Below are 24,850 nucleotides of genomic sequence, written 5' to 3'. Positions count from 1 at the left end.
GTAGTTCTATTTTTAATTTTGCTATTAAATCACCATGGCCATTTATAAATAATCCTTTATGTAACAGCTTTTCTTACTAGAGTCTGAGGTCAGCGAGGATAAGTACAAGTTCTTAGTCATCTCATTATCCCTGGCGCAATGATCTGGGTGCTTAATTAATTGTAAATGCATGAATATCGCTCAGTCCTCATAAAGCACTAATTCTCCATATGCCATGTTTTCCTCGTCAGAACTGGGAATACAAGGTGGTCCTCAAGGTTGACATGAAGATGCGTGTAGATGTGAAAGTGCTCCCTAAATCGTCCCCTACAGAGACTGTGAAAGGCATTATTAACTTCCACATTAACATAAATTCTTTCTAGACTCATCTTAAATTCTATTTTCAAGGAAATATCATGGCTTCACGATGCACATGCAGATGGTTGTGTTGTGTGTCTTGCCTCTAGCTGTTCCTCGGACCAGTGACACCCAGTGCAGCTCTGTCCCCGAGCCCAGATATGGGAGGAGAATTGGTTTGGAGTTTTCAGTGGGCTCCATCGTTCGCTTTGAGTGTAACCCAGGATACCTACTGCAGGGCTCCATGGCCATCCGCTGTCAGTCCGTGCCCAATGCTCTCGCTCAGTGGAATGACACAATCCCAAGCTGTGTAGGTAAGTGTGTGTCCCTAAGGTGGGATAACTTGCACGTGGTCCTCCATCCCGGGTTCACAGCGGCACTAAAGAGCTGCTCTTCAGTCCACGTGAACTGATCCATGCTCCAGACCTATTTAAAGGGCAGTTTATCAGAAAGAATCGAGTAGCAGCCAAACCCTAAAAATTATTGTTTCATGGAACAACTCATCAGATTAACAAGTATGAAACATGTTTTCCTTCTTGATACTTACTAAGTATGCCCTCTCAAGCCATGGGTATACAACATAATTTCATTTGGGGGAAAAATCACTACAATGTTGATTTGTTACATTACTTGTGTAATGCTCTTTTAATAAATTGGTGCTAATGAAAGTCTGAAAAGTAATAGGTTAACGCAGCCTGAATAACAATGCCATTGTTGGTTATAGTTTATTTGCTTCATTTTGTGTAAGAACCTCCAGTGCAATCATGATTTAGCACTTGAATTCATCTGTGCATTTTAAGCGTCTCTTCTCCTCTCTGGATTTGCTCATAAATCCCATTAATATCATTTTGAGTTGCGTGTCTGCATATAGAAAACTCTGCAGAGCTTCTTAAATTGTAGTAGATCAGTTACTCTAAACAGAATTCACCTCAGAGATGACATCGTTAGACAGTGCCTGAGACTTAGCAGCATAGCGGATAATAATCTATGGTATTGATCATTTAAAAGAGAACAGACTAGGTGGGAGGGAGACACAAGAGGGAGGAGATACGGGGACATATGTATATGTATAGCTGATGCACTTTGTTATAAAACAGAAACTAACACACCATTGTAAAGCAATTATACTCCGATAAAGATGTTAAAAAAAAAAGAGAGAACAGGCTAAATTTGACCTTGGCTAAAAATGCCATTTTAAAGTACCATAGTCCATGTAAGATATCTCTTAATAGCTGATCACACAGTGAAAGAACAGTAAGTACAAAATTAATGTTGTTCTTCACTGTACTTTATTTTTACTAAATATGGGTTTGTCTTTTAGTCCCCTGCAGTGGCAATTTCACTCAGCGGAGAGGTACAATTTTATCCCCCGGCTACCCTGAACCATATGGTAACAACTTAAACTGTGTATGGAAGATCATAGTTACAGAGGGATCAGGAATTCAGGTAAGTTCTCAAAGCCCAGAGTCTACTAATAAACAAAGCTTTTGCCCATGGGTTTTTCCTTTCTTTTTTTTCCCCTTTTTGTATTGGTTATTCTAAATACGTACACCATCACCTGTTTCTCTTTTCTTACCATTTCTACAAAGTGTTTCTAATCATATTTCTACCTTTGAAATAAAAATGATAGGCTTTCAGAATAAAATCTATCAGAAGTGCTATTTGTAGAAGTTTTTGGAGGTCACCTCCATGATCTGTTTTCTTTGGTTTCGCTCTTCTCTTACATGTATAGTTTTAATATCATGAAAACCCTCTTGGACTAGAGTCTAATGTTATTAAGCGAAAGATAAATATTACGTTCCTGTTGTTGTTCGGCAGATTCAAGTCATCAGTTTTGCCACGGAGCAGAACTGGGACTCTCTTGAGATTTACGACGGCGGCGATGTGACCGCACCGAGACTAGGGAGTTTTTCAGGTAAGATGGCGCCGACCCCCTTGTTCCTGTGAATCAGGGTCATCAAACGCTGACCGACTGTTCTCCAGGAGACTCGTCTGTACACATAACAGTTTCCCCAGTGTTGGGAGTCTTAGCACAAGAGCACCAAAGCGCAGGTGTGAAGGAGAAAGCTTTGTCGTCCGTGAGCAGGAGGGCTGATGTGGAGGCAGCGGGTCACTTTTGTCGGACCCCCGAGAGCTGGGAAGAAAGAGTGGCTTATTACCCTGTGGACCCAACAGGGTGTCTCACTGAAGTTAATTGTGTGAGGGGGTCGGGGGAATGAACTTCAGATTGGCTGATGTTCCTTTTCTCATATGCTTGTGGACGTGTTTGGCACACTTGGGGACCACGTAAGGAGGTGATGGAGCAAGGGGGCAGGGGGTACAAATGGAAGGTTGGGGACACACGTGAGAACTGAGAACGTAAGTAAACATATGGAGGATGACGTGAACTGACTTTCTCAATGACTGAGAAGGGAGTTGGAAAAATGGAAACGAGGAAGGCTGGCATGGAGCTGGTTGTGACGGATTTGAATTCGAGATATTGGTGTGAACTCATGGTCTTCGTATGTATAGCTGTAGACATAGAGGAAAATCTAAGTGTGGATGTGGATGTGTGTGTGTGTATGTACGTATTTCCTACCTCTGTCTTTTGAGAGGTGTAAAACAATAACCCCAGTAGCCATGAACCCACCTCATACCCAATTCTAGGTTTCTAGATATCACTTTACATACCATTCTCCCTTAAAGGAACTAGTGCTTCTTGGGGAGTTGCTGACTCCAAGGTTCTGATGGGGAAAGCACACATGATGAACCATTTCGTATAAAATAGAAATGTATGGATCCATACTGAGGTAAATAGATACATGCGTGAATGGGATGAGTGAAAGAGAAAGCCTCCCCTTGCAGAATCCAAACGAATAAATCTAGAAGGAGGTAGAATTAGAGAATCACCATTTGGCAACCAGTAGGACAGTAAATGATTCACACTGGAACATCAGTGAACGCTAAAACTAACGTGTGAGATTTTGGTGAGGAACAGAGAGCCACAGTCTCAGTGCGTCCCCCCACCCAGTCCTCACTCACTGCAAAGGAGGAAAGAAGTAACTCAAGGGTTGAGAAGCCTGGCAGACACCACCTTCCTCAGGCAGTCATGTTAAGATCTCCAGTATCAGGACACCTGCGCACTGGTGAACTGATAAACCTGCTCTCAAAATAAACATATGAACAAAAAACTTGATTTGGCTTAGAATTGCAGTTGCTGTAGTGTGTAAATACCCCCACCAGGGCTGATTTCAAACAACCAGCATGATGTCACTAAAAGCTGAGTGTGAGAGGAAGTGCCCTGAATTAGCCTCTGGAAGCGTCCCAAGGCAGCTCCCTCACACCCCTGAGAGCCGGCAAACATGGTGACCTCTGAAGAATACAGCATCACATTTTGATATTCTTTCCAAAAATGCATCACCATCTGAATCTAGTCAGAAAACATCAGACATTCTCTTTCGAGGTTACGTTGCTAAAGAAAAATCATTTTATTAACTGCCTTCATCTTTTTTGGAGGGCTGGTTTTGAAGTTTGGCTGCACTGAGACTTACGGCAGTGAAAACATCTGATTTATTACTGCACGGCAGCCCTGCATGTTTTGCTTTGTTTTTTTTAAACTACTCACTCCCAATCTTTTGTAATGCCATTTTCTAAACTTATGTTCGAGTGTAGTCTCAGCTTAAACGAATATTGATATAATACTAAAATTGTGAGAACCCCCTATGTAAACAACAACAACAACAAATCCTTTCAGGCATGCATTTGATTAACATATAAAATGTTAAAGAAAAATATTTCACGTGAGTAATTTTTATTAAGTTTTATCATGGTATAATTTGTAAAAATAATTGTTTTGAATTATAATTTTCTAAAATAAAAATTGATTTTGAAAAATATTTTACACACAAAAAGTGGCTTGTGTCTTTCAAAAGTATCAAGTTCATGAAAGGGAAAGAAAGACTAAGAAACTATTCCAGACAAAAAAAAACTGAAGGGAAGTAATCATGGATGGAGTACTTTTGCTGGAAAACCTATTATTGGCAGATTGTCGAAATTCCAGTGATTTCTCTAGAATACATGGTACTGTTGCATCTGTGTACGTTTTTTTTGTTTTTGTTTTTGGGGTTTTTTTTAGAACTGCTCTGTTTGAAGAAATACACAATGAGTTTTTACAAGAAGTGAGTCATCATGTCTACAATTTGCTCACAGAGGGTTTAGAATAAAATAATTTTACACACATACGTATTGTGGAAACATAGATATCATTATTATGTAATATATGGCCAGATAGTGGGTATATGGGAGTTTTCTGTACTATATTTGCAACTTTAAGTTAAAAATTATTTAAAATATTTTAAAAGGAGTCTTTTTTAACTCTATATGGAAGAAGTGACACATCAGCCATGAAATCTGAATATGTTTTAAAATGTCTAAAATATGTTTTACACTTTTTTGTTCCTATGATACTTTCAAAATATTTACAAAAGGAGAATCTGAGCTCATTTTAAAAGTTAGTTGTTGACTGAAAACAAACAAGAATGGGTAGTTGTTAGAGGTACATATTTCCGGAAAAATGATTGACTGACTTCTTGCATAAATTCAGTTTTTTGATTTTCCTTTTCTGTCTGGATAGCCATGTGTATTAGGACTCACATTGTAAGCCATTTAAAATCATTTTGGGAAGTAGACTTAAGCTTATAAATTTTAAGTGGATAAGACAGAGCAAAATTCATACCAATTTGTAGCTGACAATCGGGATTGAGGGAAAGTAAATATCCACGTACTGCGAGTGGAGTCTGCAGAGCTGTAATGCAATTTCTCAGCTTTCTGTGTGTGCGGTTCTGTCTAGGTCACAGTGAGACAATGCGATCAAAAGTATTCTGCCTGTGGCAACAGTTTTTTAAAAATCTCTCAGTTGCATTTTGAATGGTGGGAATAAGCTTCTTCTGAGAGTCCATTCTGAGCAGAGCCCTAAGCGGGAGCCCCCTGCAGGGGCACGCAGGGCAGGACTCTCTGTGGCTGCAGCAGGTGCCGGACGCCTAGCATCCTCCCAGCACCCCCAGCACGCCTCGTATGCCACCTGGGGCATTGAGATCCAGCATCTTTTGTAGGAAAACAAATGACTATATATCATCACAGAAGCACAAACAGGACTGTCGTCCATGAATGTACTTGCCGCAGTTAATAAGAACATTTAGAGGGGGTGTGATAATCCACAAAGCACTTTCACACACACAGCACATGTACGGCTCACATATAAGGGATGGACTCTTATCTTTATTTTACAGAAGTAGAACATATTCAGATGTTTTCAGTGACAGAACTAATTTGTGTCAGAGTCAGGAGTGGAAGCAGTTTTTCTGATTCCACTGTAACACAGGGAAGATAAACAAAAAGTCAAAAGTGTGTATTGAGGGGGCTTCCCTGGTGGCGCAGTGGTTGGGAGTCTGCCTGCCGATGCAGGGGACACGGGTTCGTGCCCTGGTCTGGGAGGATACCGCATGCCGCGGAGCGGCTGGGCCCGTGGGCCATGGCCGCTGGGCCTGGGCGTCCGGGGCCTGTGCTTCGCAGCGGGAGAGGCCGCGACAGTGAGAGGCCCGCATACCGCACAAAAAAAAATAAATAAATAAAGTGTTTGATTGTCAGAAATGGGCATATATACTTAATAAACATATTAAAATAGCAACCAAAATTAACTAAATTGAGTATAGAGTTAAACCAAGAAATATATCAAAGAAATGTTTAAAAAAAAAAAAAAAAAAAAAAAAAAAAGTGTGTATTGAGTACCTGTGTGTGGAAATGACTTGACTGGGGGCTGGAGGCTATTAAATACACTGATTACCTGAAGTTACGGGTAAAACCAGGCAGAAAGTAGTACAGGTGCTGTAATTAAAACTTACCTGGTTAGATAACATTGTTCTTTCTGCAGACATTATCCAAATATACAGAAATAATACATGAGTGAGAGGACAGCAAACCTCATACAATTTGAAAAAAAATGGCTTAAAACTGGACTTTTTGGTGGATGTCTCCTTCTTGTCTTGAGGTCACCTCACTTTACAACATTCCCCTATCTGCACTCCATTAGCTATTAATTAGTTTCAAGGAATAATCTCTCTTTATATGTGTCTGCTGACCAGCAGGAATAGGCTTATGTTTCCCCCTCCATGACTGTGCAATTAAAAAAAGTCTATGTACGTATGTATCTATCTTCATCCATCAAACCAAGGTCAGATAACAAAGGGGTTAAATCTGAAGACATTTCCTAAATGTTTGTCATTCAGCAAACACTTAGAGTGTCTTGTAGTGAATTGTATAGTAACGGTTCTGCTCCGAAAAGACCCCCACCTCCCAGGGACAGCCCCACCTTGGTAGGCAGGGAAAATGGATTGAGACACAGGCCCCCAAATCTCAAGTGGGGAATCCAGCTTCCAAAGAATTTACACACGTGTGGGCATACACATGCGCCCCCCCCCCCACACACATACACACAGAGTCTTTAAGGAGTGGACCTGGTGTTTTCTTTTGTCCTCCATTTATCACTGTTCTTCTTCCAAAACAGTCTAGTAACACTCTTTATACTGATTGGCCAAAGACACAGTCAGTATACACATTACTAGTTAAATAAAGCACATCTTCATACTGAGGGTGAAACTATAAGCCCAAAGAGTCTTTAAGAGACTCTACATGCTAATCCAAGGTCAAGAAGTCCTTAATATATTTTTAGAATATATTTTTAGGAATCAATTAAAAACTCATTGGCATTTGGAATAGGATATTTTATTGGTGGGATGTTATTTGCATCTCACTCCACTGGTATTTTTCCCAACCTCATTCCATGAGAGAGCCAGGTCTTTGCTTGTGCCTTGGCCTAGATGGAGAAAACCCTCTCCTCCCTCTGCTCTTGCAAGAATCTCAGCTTTTGAAAGCAGAGGGGGCGGTGATGAAGTGCTTGAGGAGACTGACAGTAAAGACGGTTAGAGAGTTCCCCAGGCCTGGGCTCCCTCCGGGAATTTAAGTATCATTGAATTCCTGCAGGGCCACCTGGAGGTGGCAGGACCTCAGAAGGACAGTGGCAGCCTGATGCACTTAGAAAGGCCAAGAACATCTGTCAAAGGCCTTGGAACTCCTGGGATCCAAGGGACTGTGTGAGCTTGGGGAATGAGCCCATGGGAAGTAAAAAGCAGAGAACCAAAAGTCTGGGACTGTTTACCATCCTGGGGCAGAGAAGGAATCCCCAGTAATGAAATTTCACAGGAGGAATCCTCAAAGCATATTGAAGTTGATTTGGAATTTTAATAAAATACATCTCTTACACCCATGTCTAGAAATGAAATTTGTAAGAATTATACATTTGTAAAAAGATTATTTTGTGTGCAGAAAAAGGATTGTGCAGGGAGAAGGCAGAAAGGACTTTGAAAATCAGTGGTGGCTATTTCAGACAAGAGCTGTAAGTGGCGACTGCTGTGAAGATTAGGAGTAGCAGACTGATGAGAACCTTGATAATTCCGTATTCTGTACAGCAAGATCGGTCTGCTCATTGTCCTTAAGTATTTAATGAAGATCAAGTCTTTGAGGCTCTATCCTAATCAGGGGAATCTGTGCTTTGCACCAGGTCAGAAAGTAATTGATTTGTTTGGAGAGGTGGTTAAAAGGCTCATCTGGCTGGTAAACACATATTTATTGAATGAATAAGTAAGAGGCTTAGTTTGAGAAGAGTGGAGATTTTTGAATGAGTAGGAATAAGAAAGGCAAAATGGATAGAGGAGAGGGAAAGAGCATCCCAGACTACGATTATGGGAACACCTTGAACAGGAAAATGAGTTGTGAAATAGAGTAGTGAGAAGCAGCTAGAAATGCAGGTAGTAGTTAGATCAGGCAGGGTCTTTAGGTCAAATCAAGGAGGCTGAAATTTTATCCTAAGATGACCAGGAATCTAGGAGAACTGTAACATGACGTAACATGTGTCCATCTTAAAAAGAGCTTTCAGACTCCTGAGTGGAGAATGAATTGGATTGAGTGTGGTACTATCCCCTCATCCTGGTTAATAGCACTGGTGGCTTGTGCTGGGATGATGGTGGTCAAGATGGAGGGATGGAGTGAGTGAAACCAAGAAGGATGGAGGAGGCTGGCTCGTTAGGGCCTGACGGCTGCCGGTAGGGCAGCACAGGTCACGGAGAGGGAGGGGGCCTCTGATGGGAGGACTTCAGCGGGTGTTAACAGTGTGGATGGACGTGGGGACACAGGAGGTCACCCAGGCTCTGCAGGGATGATTATGAGCTGAGTTGTGTTCACATCATCTTCCAAGAGCCTTTGACAACCAAGTGATGGGACGGATGGCTGGAGTCCTTACCTGGAGTCATTGGTTTAATTACAGCTGTCCGAGGATCTTAGAATCATTTAAACAGAGAGTGAAAGGTGACAAAGGATATTATCCTTGCAACATTCTTCATCTGTCTTGGATAATTATCAGTTTATTTCCTTGTTTTGTTATTTAAAGTTATATTTCTTTCTTTATACGTTAGCGTCATCTGCATCTAGTAATTTGCCTGCACCATGATGAGTTTTACGTGATGGATATTTCCTTCACATATAGGAAGTGTGTACTTATTCAGAGAATGATTTGAATACAGTAGAATATCAAGCATGTACCCTTTAGGTAAAAAGGGATTTAAGCTAGCTTATTGTTTTCCCATATTATAGTACATTCTGACCACACGTTTTACATTTCTGGCTGATGAACACACGCTTTTCCTTGGCACCTTGGGTACCATGGCTTTTTTGTCACCCTGGTCCTCAGCATCACTAAATCTCCTGATTTGTCAGCTGCTATAATGTAGGTTAGAACATTTTAATTAAACGAGGCATTATGTAAAATACACCTGTATTTTCCTTTCCATGTGTGTTTCATTGAAATCATTTGCAGATCTCAGACAGAACGGTATTCAGTACGAGTCACACAGGGATAGAGAAGAGAATATATAGTCAAAAGCAACCTCTTCTGGGTAATATATTGCATCAGATCTACAGTCTAACTGCTTCCCCAACCTCCATACGACTTGCATGTTGAGACTTTGTCCCCTCTTTGTTCATGACAAGTAAAAAAAAACAAGCAATGGTTATGTTGATAAAACAATGTGAAGAGTCAAATGAATGGTGAAGCATAAAAATTTGTGTGTTTTCTGGGCTTCCCTGGTGGCGCAGTGGTTGAGAGTCCGCCTGCCGATGCAGGGGACACGGGTTCGTGCCCCGGTCCGGGAAGATCCCACATGCCGCGGAGTGGCTGGGCCCGTGAGCCATGGCTGCTGAGCCTGCGCGCCCGGAGCCTGTGCTCCGCAGCAGGAGAGGCCACAACAGTGAGAGGCCCACGTACCACACACACAAAAAAAAATTTGTGTGTTTTCACTGATATGATAAAGAGATGTCTGAGGAGGGCAGAGAAAATGTGGAATTTCTTACTGGACCTGGAAGAAGAGAGTGGCTAAAAGTATAACCATCAAAGCCAATACTTGGGTTAAATATGTGACGATCAGACAAGTTAAAGGGATCTGTAAACCTAAACAAATATCCTCAGTGACTTTTTTTGAAGTATAGTTGACTTACAATATTGTGTTAGTTTCAGGTGTGCAGCAAAATGATTCTGTTAAATATGTATATATTTTCAGATGATTTTTCATTATAATCTGAAAATTATACATTATTACAAGTTAATGAATATACTCCGTGTGCTCTACAGTAAATCCTTGTGTTTATCTATTTTATATACAGCGGTGTGCATCTACTAATCCCAAACTCTTAATTTATCCCTTCCTCCCTCCCTCCCTCCCCCCTTAGATAACCATGAGTTTGTTTTCTATGCCTGTGAGTCTATTTCTGTTTTGTAAATAGATTCATTTGTACTATATTTTAGATTTCACATATAAGTGATACCCTATAACATTTGTCTTTCTCTAACATATATCACTTAGTATGATATTCTTACTGACTTTATAATGCGAAGGGTGAACGCATCACTGATGTTAAAGCTCAACCTGCCTCCCTTCTCACAGGTACCACGGTGCCAGCACTGCTCAACAGCACATCCAATCAGCTCTACCTGCATTTCCAGTCGGATATCAGCGTGGCAGCTGCTGGCTTCCACCTGGAATACAAAAGTAAGGTCACCTGTTTCTGCACCTGGCTTTCACTGGGATATTGAGTAATTTTCTTAAAGGGAAAATAGATCCCTGCCCTTATTACACAGTGAAATTTTATTCTAAAACTATGTTTGGAAGTTCCACGAACTTGGGTGTTACAAAACCGATCTCTATGAACTATGCTATTATTATGTTATATAATTTTATAACAATTATAATATTTATAATATAGAAATTTATAATATAATGTATATTATAATTTATAATATATTTATAATATAATATATAAAATTATAATTATTATAATATATCTTATATTGAGCTATATTTTTACTATATTATATATTATAATTATATTATGAAAGACAATAGGGAAATGAAGCATTTAGCATCTGGAATAATTAGATAAAACATCGACTATTCTTTCAGGTTGTTTGTGTTAAAAAAAAGTACAAAATAACCATTTATAATATTACTAGTTTTCTTGTGAGTGATAACACATATTCATGTAAGTTTCCAAAAATATAGAAAGTCATAATTTCCAAATAGATTATGGTCATAGCCCTTTCTATTTCTAGTCTCCGAGGCTGGTAGAATCAGACTAGCAAAGAGCAGCCACTTTAGTGCCTGCCTTTGTGTATTATTCATTTTAATTGGAAGAAGGTAATGCAAAGTAGATGCTAACCTTTTAAAAATGGATGTGAGACTGAGTTAATAGTCTGATAAATGGGATGACAAAGGTCAAATTCACAAATCTTCTTTGGCGTTTGATTATGCAGGTAAACCTTGTAAAAGTGAAATAAGAATTTCCAATGAGAGTAAAGTTTATTTTAGGACATGTTTTCAAGCACTAAAAATGCTTAATGTTCATATTCATCTCCTTTAATAAGCAGTTGCAAATAAGCAAATACATGGATAAGCTTTAATAAGTGATCCTTTGAATTGAAATAAACAGTTTGCTGGGATGTAAATGCATGCACGTTTTTGAGAGGCCAGGTTTCCAGCTGATGATAAATATTCTGAACCAGACACAAACCACAGGGCTGTTTCGCATTCCAGTTAAATTTCCCTACTTATTGCAGGCATTTGTATGCAAGTTTATTCCAATTTATTTGAATAGGACTACTTTAGTGACAGTGTAAAATGATACTATGGATGCTATTTATGTAGGATATGTCTGGAAAAATCTGCTACTTTGATACATTTTGCGAACATCTGTAGATACGCAACCATAAACCTTATTTATGATAGTGTTAATAAATTCACTAATATTTTTAGCAGTGTTAGAACTGATGAATGTGCTTATTTCCTCCTCTCAAAGTTATCTTGTGGCTTCTGGCTCTTCACTCACTCCTCATAGAAAGAGATGCTAGTAAACTAGGTAGTCTTCAGTCACTGTGCACGATTATCTGCGTACTCACACGGGCTTCAGCGCCAACAGGACAGTAATTACCTACGTTTCACTTTATTCTCAGCTGATAAAATTCATTAAAAGAGAGACGGACAGGGCTTCCCTGGTGGCGCAGTGGTTGAGAGTCCGCCTGCCGATGCAGGGGACACGGGTTCGTGCCCCTATCCCGGAAGATCCCACATGCCGCGCAGCGGCTGGGCCCGCGAGCCATGGCCGCGGAGCCTGTGTGTCCGGAGCCTGTGCTCCGCAACGGGAGAGGCCACAGCAGTGAGAGGCCCGCGTACAGAAAAAAAAAAAAAAAAAAAAAAAAAAAAAAAAAAAAAAAAAAAAAAAGAGAGAGACGGACATATTTCTTACTGAAATTAATCTTGCTCAAGAATCTTAAGGCCTTGTTTCATTACTTAATGTATTTATTTTTTACTTGGCCACACGGAATGCTACGTTTTCATTCATGATTTTCTTTTCTGAGTGGTTGTTTTCAGACGCTAACAGCATTCTGAGGGTCATGGCATTACCTTCCATGTACTTAGAGGCAGTCATTTCTCTGTTCTAATTCTTTGTGTCAGTTTAAAATTTGGATATTACAAAGTGTTGGTAGAATTAATCTTATTAAGGTGAACACTAAACAGCAGAAGGAGTGTTGAAGTGAGTTTTCAAAAGATTATCTAATATTCTTAATCTATGAACATATTTTTGCATCAAGCTTAAACTGTTTATTGCCAGTCCACATGTCTTTAAATTCAGACTTTTTGCTACAACATATATCCATGTAATAACAGTAAAAACAACAACAAGCACACATTTATGCCTGGTCCTGCCCTAAACGTGTTACGGCTGCTTACTCATTTGTCCTCAAAAAACACCATTTTTGAGGTATGCTCAGTTTTTAAAGGAGAAGGAACAGAACCTAGCATGTGTTCAGCCCGCCCAGGTCAGACTCAGACTGCTAACGACTTACAGAATGAACACAGGTAGACACAGATGTGTTTCATCACAAATGCAGTTTACTGAGCACCTGTCCAAATATCCCAACTGTCCAATCAGAGCACACAAACTGCCCTTCTTTACAGGTGGTGACACCACCTGTCACTAGTAGCTGAATGGCATATGGAAGATGAAGAAGCTTGGGAGTCAGTCTTGGAGATCCAGTTCTAGATCCAGCTCTGGCCCTTAAACCTAAGCTGTATGGCAAGTCCACGCCTGCTTCCATCTGAGGAGTCTGAGTTTTCGCATATGGAGGTGAAGGCTAGGCCCTGTTAATTGTAACGGCCCACGATGCCAAACGAACACCGATAGGAACTTCTCAAACAAAAAACAAACACTTTATCTGAAGGGATGAGTTGTAAAATATTAATGATAGCGAAAGTGATTCCCAGGAGGCCCGGTGTGGTATGTGTGATCTAGATTCTCTGTGATCTTATACGATCCAGCTAAAACGTCAAAAGACCAGCATCTTTGAATGCTTCATACAAGCCTGTAGCCATCTAGCCAGCTTTTATATTATTGGACTTGATTGCAAATTTGAGTTAGGCAGCAGAAGGGTACAAGCCTCACTCTTGCTCTGATCTCCAATCTGAAGAAAAAGAACCAAACGAAAACTTTAGATTTCTGGGAACTTTAAATTATAGATATGGGAACAATGATGACATTGGTTTATATTGGAAAATACAAAATCTGACCTTGAGGTGTATAGCATGGAACCTGCTCCTGGGGAACAATATGGCAGTAACTGTTCTTGGATTCAACATGAAACAATATATGCAGTCTTGCCTCAATATCCTTGGGACATTGGCTCCAGGAGTCCCCCCGCCCCATCTCCCCTCATGGATACCAGAATCCACAGGTTTTCTGGTCCCTTAAATGAAATGCTGTCGCATTTACACCTAACCTATGCACATTCTCTCATATACTTTAAATCGTCTCTGGATTACTTATAATAACTAATATGATGAAAACGCTACATAAATAGTTGTAAATAGAAAGGAAATACTATGTAAATTGTTGCCAACCTGTGTCAAATTCAAGTTTTGCTTTATGAAACTTTCTGGAATGTGTTTTTCAAAAAATTTTGAACCATGGTTGGTTGAATTTTTCAAAAAAATTTTGAACCATGGTTGAACCATGGTTGGTTGAACCAAAAATTTTAGAACCCATGGATACAGAGGCCAATTGTATATGTAAATATTTATAAACAAGTTTATTTCAGTGGAATTTGGTGGGAGGAGGACAAATAAGATTAAACTCATGAGCCCTGTTGGAGTGTTTGTACTGATCCTATTTGTATCTTGTTGATTTTTTCCCTCTTTTCCTGACAGCTTTTGGTTTAACTGAGTCTTTTTATTGTTCCAATTTATCTCCACTATGGACTTATTAGATAAACTCTTAAAAATGTTAATGGTCTCCCTAGACAGGTTTAAAATATGCATCTTTAATATAACACAGCTTACCTGCAAATAATATTATGTCACTTAATGGGTAGTGAAACTTACAAGCATATATTTCTAATTTCCTCTTTCCACCCTTTATGTTATTATTGTCTTACATATTATTTTTACATGTTATAAAGCCCACAAACATTTTTACTGTTTTTGCTTTAGATATTGATCTTTCAGAGTGGATAAAATGAGAAAACTAAATATTTTATATTTACCTGTTTTTAGCATCTTTGGAGCTCTTTATTTCTTTGGGTGAATCCAAGTTTCTGTCTAAAATTTTTCTGTCTGAAGAACTCCTTTTGACTCTTCTTCTAGTGCAGGTCTGCAGACAAAGAATTCTCCCAGCTTTTGTTTTTCTGAAAGTCATCATTTTACCTTCATTTTTGAAAGATATTTTGGCTGGGTGTAAAAATCTGGGTTGAAACTTCTTTTCAGTATGTTAAAAATGCCACTTCATTGTCTTCTTATTTCATAGTTTGTGATGAGAAGTAAGCTGTATTTCTTATGGCTATGCATTTGTCCCTGTTCTCTGGCTTCCTTTAAGAATTTTTCTTTATTATCATCAGGTAGACTATAGTATGTCTAGATGGATTTGTGTGTGTGTGTGTGTGTGCGCGCGTGCGTGCGCTTGATATTCATCCTGTTCAGGGTAAACTTATATTCTTGGATCTAAGGTTTGATGTCTTTTATTATTTATGAAAAATTGTTGACCATTATCATTACAAATATTTCTTTTCCCCCATTCTCTTTTCCTGTTTCTTTTGGGACTCTAATTACATGTCTATTAGGCCTGTTGATATTGTATCACAGTTCTTGTTCCTCAATTCTGCTTTGTTCACACTTTCTCTTTGTGTTCCAGTTTATGTAGTTGCTATTAACCTTTGATTCTCTGAATCTTTCCTCAGCTGTGTTAAGTCTGCTAATGAGTCTATTGAAATAATTCTTCATCTCTGATATTGTGTTTTGCCCCTTGAATTTCCACGTCTTTCTTATAATTACTGTCTCTCGTCAGTAATTACTCCATCTCTTCATGCATGCTATCTTTTCCACTAGACCTTTTAACATATTTTTTATATTTAATATCCCTGTCTTATATTTCCACTATATGAGTATGCAGAGTCTGGTTACTTACTTCATCTCTAGGCAAAGTGTTGTTATTTCTTGAATATTTTATTAAAGGTGGACACCACGAGTAGAACCGTAGAGATTGTGGTTAATATTTGTGCCTGGGAATGGGCACTACTTTTGTTAGCCTGTTGAGTCAGGAGTTACACTGGATTTGAGTTCTGTTGTCGCTATGGTTACTTTCAAAGCATCAAATTCCTCAGTGGTGAGCTGGCACTGCCAAGTGCCTAATTGGGGGCTTTTTCTCAGCATCGTTACTCCACCCTGAGCTGTCAGTCCTCCCTAAACACCTTTTCAAAAGAGGTGGCATCTCCCCCAGTAGTAGACGCTGTTGCTTGTCACTCGGTGTTAAGCTTACACTAGGGTCAGAGTTGCTCTGTGATTCTCTTCCAGCCTAAGTCAAACCTTGAGAGTCTGTACAGAGTGGGGTGGGGTGTTCTCAGCATTCTTGCCCCCCTCCCAAGGTCGTCAGGGTCTACCTGTGGTTGGCCTTTGAGGAGCATTTGCTGAGTGTCCCCTAGGGCTACAAGACCGTGGTCTTGGTGCTGACGTAGCATCTTAAGCTCATATTGGCTTTCCTGCCACACCCCACATGTAGACTTTCTTTTTCCGTACACCTTTCTCCAAGCTGCACTGCCCCTTTCCCTGTGCCCTGGAGGGAACAGGTTTTGCTGCTCCTCCCCCAGTGGCTTAACACTTTAATTTCCTAAAAGTGAAAGGGTTCGGGAAGTGCATTGGATGTCCTGCCCCTCTCCACAGAAACATTGATATTTGGTGGTGGTAAGGGAGAGGCTCACTCCAGTCTCCTATCATGCCCCCAGTATCTCTCTTAATTAGTCAGTGGAGGCATGTGGAAGGAAGGATAGACTCCCCTCTGTCTGGGGCCCTGAGCTACTGGAGACCCATGCTCAGGTACTGGCCATTTGCTAAAACGTTAGCTGATATGTCATTGCCTGTATGTGAGTTGGTCCTTTCTCTCCTGTGATCTGTCACAGTGACAGTTTTTGTCCTCCCTCTCCTTGAAGGCACTAATCCTTTGGACCTGATGTCACCTGGGTACCTGAAACCTCAGCTCCCTGATGAGTTCAAGAAAGGTTATGATTTTGTAGTTCAGATTTTTCTCATTGTTAAAGTGGGAGTGAGGTTGTATTTTACAGATTTCTATATCCCAAATAGAAGTGGAAGTCTTTTTATGGGTTTTAAAATTGCTCTAGTTTAAGGCTAGATGAATACTAAAATTATTTATTTAGATTAACCATAGAGAAACTTTTCTTGAATATCCAGTGTTTAAACAAAATTATCTGTCCATCTATCTATAACTGTCATCTATCTATCTAGTACATGTAACTTTAAAGTAGTGACACAGGTTTCTTCATAACTGTGAACAAATTCAGAGATATTTACAGATAAATTATATAGAATTAAATGTAATATATATTTACATTACAAATACATTATTAGCAGAATAAACCCATCTAGTTGAGACAATCTCCCTTTAGAGGTTGCTTGAAATAGAAACTACTTATCTTGATTTTTACACATAGCAGTGCTTGTTTAATAGTCACACTTTACATTACTAAAACCTTCTTTATTAAATTAGACTGGTATTGTGCCTGAGCTTACACATAGTTCTGTCTTGCTATGTTGGAAGATACTTAATTTCTGGGTCTGCAGGGAACCATATAAGACTTCATCGAATGACATCTATGCCAGATTAATGTCATAAACCCAGTGAGTGTGTTTGACCTCAAGTGAAAGTCTTCTGCAATTATTCAGGCCTATTTAGTGCTGATATATGGCAGAGTCCAAACAGCACCAACATAATTCTATATATGAAAGTTTTTTTTATTTCACTGTCTTTCTCGAGACCTTTTTCCTCTCACACTCACTACTGGGAAACCCACTGGAGTTAACAAAATATTTCTAGAGGCTATGAGATATGACATTTGACCCCTGGAAGGCAAGTGAAATAGAGAAGCTACTGTGCAGTGTGAATTTCAGATGTCCTACAAAGCAGAAAGTTAGCTATTCTACTCTAAACAGTAGCTCAGCAGAGGACATGGTCTGATGTGGAAGCCATTCTCCCATGTCTAATACTCTGGCCCTTTGATACAGAGCATTATACAGATAGGTCAGAGCCTGGAACATGTAAGCTATGGCCATGACAGCCTCGTGTAAGAGAGAGAAAGTGACAATAATTTTTTTTAATAAAAAGACAATAATATTGCAGTAACACATTTACAATATATTTATTCTGAAAAAGAGGAGTTTGAATTAGTGATTTGTAGTTATTATGAAAAAACTAAAAATTTCAGAGAAAAGTAAATATAGTAACTCTTTCATTGTTTGAAATGAATGCTTATCCTTTACAAGGTAGAGTCAAATGGAGATTTTTTTCACATTTTAGCATGCTTGCAAGTTCAGTGTATTAATTGCCATTAGTTAAAATGATTATTATAAAATAAATATAAAGTATTTTACTATTATCAGACTTAAATTTTTTCTCAAATATTATTTGACCTAGAGCTGACTGTAATATAGTAGTAGTATTTCAAGTACAACAAGTTCAAAACTTATTATACATGATTAAGTCCTTCTCATATGTATTTAATTTGTAGTTATGTGTATAATGAAAAATAATATTATATAGCATTATATAGCATGAATTTTATAAGATCTCACTCAAACGATAAATACTCAGACGAATAAAAAATAGATTAGCAAAAAAGATAACCTGACCGTTCTTCAAGTATTTGGTGCAACTTAAAAGTAAGTATACAACAAAGAAATTATTAAAATAAAGAAAAATTTAAAAGGCAACTAAAGAGAAAAATATAAGTATACTAGCCCCCTATATTAAAATAATTGGTATTGTTAGGCACTAAATTTAGCTTTAAATTTCTGGCAATAAAAGCGAAAAAAGGAAATAGAATTTATTTAATTATCTTTAAAAAAAAGAAAATGCGGTAATTAAAAGAGATAAGTTCCTTGCTTGTCTGTATTCTGAAAAGTACTTATAATTTAAAATTGAAGTTGTATTCAAAAACAGTTTTCTAGAAAATTCAGAAGTGAACTTTATATGACAATCATGTGTCAGTTTTTGATATAATGGTGAGAACATAGTATAGTGAACTGCATTAATTCCTGCAGGGGTCTGCGCTGATGGTCAACAGAATATTATCACTATAAAGCTATGTTTATTATGGATGTGCTTTTAAAATACTTGCATTCTGTTTGTTTTCAGTGATCAAATAAGTACTACATTTCATTTCCTTTGTGGACTCATTTCAAAACAGGCACTCAGAAGGAAGTATGTAATGAGGATTAAAATTCTGGAAAATGCCTTAAGTTTTTGAAATGAAAAGTACTGCACATTTTTAGTGAGATACTATCATAGTTGAATACTGACAGCTTGAAATAGCCTTCTACAATTACAGTAATCCTTATAAATGCATGCAAATTATTAATGCATGTTTTAATGACACTTTAATACTATATTAATAATACTAATAAGGTTTCTCAACTTGAATGGCGGGCATGAGTAAAAACCACAGGAAATGAAAGGTTGGACAAGATAACACCTCATATACCCCTGGGTGCATTTATGGAGATTTCATCTTGTGCATCCACGGAAGACAGCGCTGTACCTCCACCAGAGTGGGCATCCTGTAAACCATGTCCATTCAGGGGTGTAATAAAGTTATCTTCTTGTATTTAACTCTATATCAATCATGTGTTGATCCATAAAATTTATCTAAGTGCTTTTATTTCAAAGAATCTCCTGAGACCCTTTCAACTCCTGCCTCCTATTAAAATTGCTTTCATTAACGTCAATTGATAATTCATGTCTTCCTCATTTCATACCAAGTTCTAATTGCACCAAGGACCATGGAAGAGTTTAAAGGCTTGTATATCTTGACTTCTACCTAACATCACAGAATGTTCCAGAGACCCTTCTGGTAATGTGAAGTCTCTCTTACAAGACTGTTCTGGGCATTCAGTAGTAACAGAACTTTGTTTGGTGGGTAACAAGAGAATCCCAGATTTATTTGGGGTTGAATGTAATACATACAAAAAACTGGTAACTGATTAAAACTTTTCTCCTAACAATGATGTTTTGGCATTTTAACAAGTGTTAAATTTAAGTGAAAGGTGCAATATAAACTACTTAATCCCTGGGTTCTTTAGTTGACTCTCTTCTAAAATAAAGGGATTGGAGTACAGTTTTCCTGTTGTCCTTTGATAGTCTTTGGAATTTCAGGCATTAATGGATTTGGGACGGGGAAGGGTGGAGTGTACAGAACTGACGCTTAATCCTAAACTCTTTGGACCATCACCTCTTGTCCCTGCCACTGATTTAAGAGGTGGGTCCCAACATTAACTGTATTTATCAGCTAGTCTCTGGTCGCTGCTTGAGAGGATCATCAATCATTAAAGAAATTCTGCTGCTACTCACTCTGCCCATTACTCAGAGAGTTGCCTGCATGAAAAGGAGTTTGGTTTCAAATTATTAGTTGTCACTTGGTGCATCCACCCTTGTAACTTATTTGAGACTCATCTCCTCTTGGTGATGATTGCCCCCTCATCCCTGTCCCCCGAAAATAAATTGTGGATGTCGCTGCATCATCCCCATTTATTGGAGCATCTGTTATATGCTTACTCTAGCCTCTAGCCTCCATAGATAGAATCATGATGAGACAACCATACGTGGTCTCTGCTTACGCAGAATTTATATTCTAGTGGTGCGGGCATAATATATAAGGAAACACCATGATGGTTATAGATTGTGTTAAACAACTTGAAGCAAATAAGCAGTATTCTGAGGTGCAAAGTAACTGTGGTGCTCTATTTTTCATTGACAATATTTACTGAAGGAAGGATGAAACAATGGACATTATTCAACCACAAAAAGACTTAAGGGAAATGCATTGTAGTCAAAGGAAACTATCAAGGGGTACCCCAGGTAGAAAGGCACCTATTGTACTCATGAAGCCAAAAAAAAAAAAGTGTCTAGACTAGAGGGAGCCTTGTGGACAGTCAGAAGAGAGGCAGGAAACAAAATTGAAAGAGTGAGCCAGAGTGAGAATGTTCCCCCCCTTGTAGCCCAGGATTTTATCCTGAGAACAGTTGGAAGACATTGAACAGTTTCCATCAGGGAAGTAACATCATCTGATTTATCCTTCAACCAGATCGATTAGGTTGCTGAGTAGAGACCCACTTGGACAGTGACAAGAGAGGGGGTATCCTCATAGGATAAACAGATGTTGCAGTTGTCAACAGGCTCAGAGGAAGCTCAGTTCTGTGGCTCAGAGGAGGTGGGATGCAGGAGAAACAAGGATGTGAGATGCACATGGTAGGTAGAACTGGCAGGTCTGCTGATGGATGCAGAGTGTGGACAAGGACGAAGTAAGAAGGCCCATGGGTTTGGGCGTCCTTACTAATGATAGGTCTGTTCGGAATTGTTATTTCTTCATGATACTTGGTAGGTTGTATATTTCTTGGGATTTATCCATTTCTTCTAGGTTATCCATTTCATTGGTGTACAAGTGTTCATAGTTTTTTCAAATGCCTTTAATTTCTAAATTTAACTATTTGAGTCTTTTAAAACATTTTTCTCAGTCTATCTAAGGGTTTGTTGATTTTGTTGATATTTTTAAAAAAATACTTTTGGTCTTGTTGGTGTTTTCCATTGTTTCATATTCTCTATTTTATTGACTTCTCCTCTAATCTTTATTATTTTCTTCCTTATGCTAACTTTTGGTTTAGTTTGTTCTTTTTCTAGTTCCTTGAGGTATAAAGTTAGGTTGTTTATTTGAGATCATTTTTCTTTTATAATGTAAGCATTAACAACTATAAACTTCCCTTTTAGTACTGCTTTTACTGCATCCTGTAAGTTTTTATATGTTGTGTTTTTGTTTTCATGTCTCCAGATATTTGCTAAATTCTCTTGTGATTTGTTCCTTGACCTACTGGTTGAGTTTAAGATTGAGTTCTTTAATTTCCACCTATTTGTGGATTTTCCTTTTTTCCCTCTGCTATTGATTTCTTGTTTCATTCTAAAGTGATTGATGAAAATACTTTGTGCGATTTCAGTTTTTTAAAATTTGTTTAGACGTGTTTTATGGCCTAACATGTGGCCTGTCTTGGAGAATGTTCCATGTACACCAGAGAAGAATATGTGTTCTGCTTTTTTGAGTGGAGTATTCTGTATATATCTCTTAGGTCTAAATGGGCTTTAGTGTTGTTCAAGTCTTCTGTCCCTTATCTTCTGTCTGGCTGTTCTATCCATAACTGAAAGTGGGATATTGAAGGTTCATACTATTCTTGTGTTTGTGTCTATTTCTCCCTTCAGGTCTGTCAGTGTTTGCTTCACTTATTTGGCAGTTCCAGTGTCAGGTGCATATATATTTATTATTGTTATATCTCCTTGGTGAATTGACCCTTTTATTATTATATATATAAAATGTCCTTCTTTGTCTCTTGTGACAGTTTTTATTTTAAAATCTATTCTAAGTATGGCCATCCCTGATGTCTTTAGGTTCCTTTTTGCATGAAATATCTTTTTCAATCCTCTCACTTTCAGACTATGTGTGTACTTAGATCTAAAATGAGTAAATGGTAGATAGCATATGCCTGGAACTTTTTTTTAATCCATTCTGCCAATCTGTGTCTTTGTTTTCTGTATGTCTTTTAGCATTTTTGTCTCTATTTTCCTCTTACTCCATTTTTTTTTTTTGTCTCATTGATTTTTTTGTAGTGACATAACTTCTCTTTGTGGGTATTAAATAGATGTTTTCATTGTGGTTACAACTGCAATTACATAAAATGTCTTAAAGTTATAACAGTCTGTTTTAAACTAATAATAACTTCAATCACATTTAAAAATTCTACTCGCCCCCAAATTCACGGGATTGCTTCTCTTGACACTGGACACACAATCCCTATGCTTTAATGAGACCTTATAATCTATTAAATTGAAGGAATAGAATAGCATTTATTATGTGGACTGAACCAGCCAACAGTTGACAGGTAAGGGAAAATATTTTTAACTCCACATATACACTAAACTTCTTAGACAATGAATAAAAAAGTAGTTTCTTTTCTTTGGATACTTTTTCTTAATTAAAGGGGCTTTCTTTACAGCTACTCTTTGATGTCAAGAAGATGTTTGGACATTGAACAATGTTGTATAGAAGTCTGAGTGTGCAGGGTGACACATGTAGGTTTAGATCTATGTGATCATGACATTTGACATTTACTTCATCTATTGTCATCCTCCCATCAGGTCTCCATAGGTGAAGTAGTGATTTCTTTCACCTGTTTTCCAGCACATTGTCTGACCTTTAATACAATTTTTGGATTATGGGTTTACAGAGATTGTGAACAACACTTCTGTCTTAGGGTGTGCTTATGCAAAGGAATGGTTCTTTAATTGGTTACAATGAACAATATACTCGACAAATTTTTTCATTTCAAAATGAAGGAGTAGCCAATATATTCCCTATAGTGTTTATGATGACCTGTCATGTACCTAATGCTCATGTTTCTACATATCTGTCCTTCGACCTCTTTGCAGCTGCCAAATAATCCAACTCTATTGATCTGTCCATTTGGTCTGCTTTCCTCTTTCTTTGATTATTATATTCATTATTGTTTTAAGTTGTCCAGTTAGAACAACATATTTTTTTTGAATTGTGAAGTTTGAAAACCATACACAATGGCAGTTGAAATGACGACAATGATAAGTTGAAAAACAAAATGTTCGAACTTATTTTTTTTTTTTTTTTTTTTTTGCGTTACGGGGGCCTCTCACTGTTGTGGCCTCTCCCGTTGCGGAGCACAGGCTCCGGACGCGCAGGCCCAGCGGCCATGGCTCACGGGCCCAGTCGCTCCGTGGCACGTGTGATCCTCCCAGACCGGGGCACGAACCCACGTCCCCTGCATCGGCAGGCGGACTCTCAACCACTGCACCACCAGGGAAGCCCCTCGAACTTATTTTAACTATATTTACAAAGGTCCTGCTTATCCTGCTCTAAATATTGGACAAAAAAATGCATGTTTATCATGTGTTTCAAAATCAGAAAGTATCTTTATCTTTTTAGTATTCCAAATTGTAGTTAGAAATTTTATGGCAAAAGTATTTTAAATGTATTTTTTTAGGGTCAAATAAAAAATAAATGATATACAGTAGGAGTTCATGCCAATCTGTAATGGGGGAAAAAGTGAAATTGAAATTAGTTGCAGTTTATTTTCTAAAGTTATAAAGGAGAGGGAGATAAATTAGATTTATATCAATAAAAAAGTTAAAGGTGTAAGTGATGGTATTTTTCCATATTTAGCAATTTTATCATCTATGAAAAACCCCAAATGGCTTAAAATTCTGTACTAGGAATAAAAAATGTCGTCACTTAATTAATGCATGTGGTGTTTTATAGTTTTTAGTGTATAGACATTTAAGGAAAATCTATTTCAGCTTAGAAAAACATGCTACACCTCACACCTGCTCATCCCAGACAGAATCCATGTGTTTCATGGCTTGAAATTATCCCATTTATATACAGTGGTGCCCATCCAGTGTAATTTCTATAGCATCATGTTCTCAAATGAACAATCTCACTGATGATGAGAAATGAAGACTCTTCTCTCTGTTTCATCCTCTCAGGTTTCAGGGTAAAGTGAGGCAAACTGGTGATTCTCAAACTGTAATGCATAAGAATCACCAGGGATGGTGTTAACAGGAAGATTCTGGTCCAGTAGTTCTGGGATACCCAAAGTGTGCATCTCTTAGAGGCTCCCACACTTACCATACTTTGAAAAGCAGGGCAGTGGAGGAAACTGTTACCTCACCCAGGTGGGCAGGTGGGTCTGCACACCTGCACCTGGGAACCTCGGCCTGCCCATCTCACTTTGCTCTGCCTTGACCTTATTGTCAGACACCGGAGTCTACATTAAGGTTCTTGTGAGGATTAGAGCAACGTGATGCAGCCAGGAGAGTGACTGGCAAACAGTACTGTCTTCGTCCCTTGTCTCCAAGGGACTGCCTGTCCCTTGATTTCTCCAGGTGCTGCCTGTCCAGACCCCAAGGCTGCCTCGTGAGTTGGCACTGCACGGAGTGACACCAGCTCCTGCTCTCAGAGGCAGTCCTTGCATGCTGTTGCCCATCTGGAAATTCTTAATAATTTCATCTCTGACCTTGAAGTCTGATGGGGACAGTGAAGCAGGCACACGAGCAGAGGAGATGTGCCAGCTGCAATGGGTGCCCACAGGTGTGGACCCAGTCCTGAGGGCAGGGCAGGCAGCACGTGTCCTCACTGTGCACTGGGACCCACAGTTGTGTGGCTGCATAGACCAGCCTTCATGTCCTGGAAGAACAATCGTCCCCTCCCCCAGCCCCACCCCATTACTCAGAGTCCCAGTCAGTTAGTTAA

The 24,850-nt window shown here is 38.7% G+C and overlaps 1 protein-coding gene across 1 annotated transcript in view; it reads left to right on the top strand.

Moving 5' to 3' along the window:
- Positions 1-24,850, top strand: part of CSMD1 (CUB and Sushi multiple domains 1) — a gene marked incomplete at its 3' end in the record, with an annotated part of 1,732,394 nt that overhangs the window by 1,544,862 nt on the left and 162,682 nt on the right. Inside the window, exons 34-37 of the mRNA XM_081220901.1 lie at positions 447-650; positions 1,658-1,782; positions 2,155-2,251; positions 10,365-10,469. Coding sequence (XP_081077027.1) covers positions 447-650; positions 1,658-1,782; positions 2,155-2,251; positions 10,365-10,469 — 531 coding nt within the window. The remainder of the gene's footprint in view (positions 1-446; positions 651-1,657; positions 1,783-2,154; positions 2,252-10,364; positions 10,470-24,850) is intronic.

Source organism: Mesoplodon bidens (genome assembly GCF_964165515.1).
Source record: "Mesoplodon bidens genome assembly, chromosome: 20".
In the NCBI taxonomy this organism is placed as follows: Eukaryota; Metazoa; Chordata; class Mammalia; order Artiodactyla; family Ziphiidae; genus Mesoplodon; species Mesoplodon bidens.
This window is presented reverse-complemented; position numbering and strand designations above follow the sequence as displayed.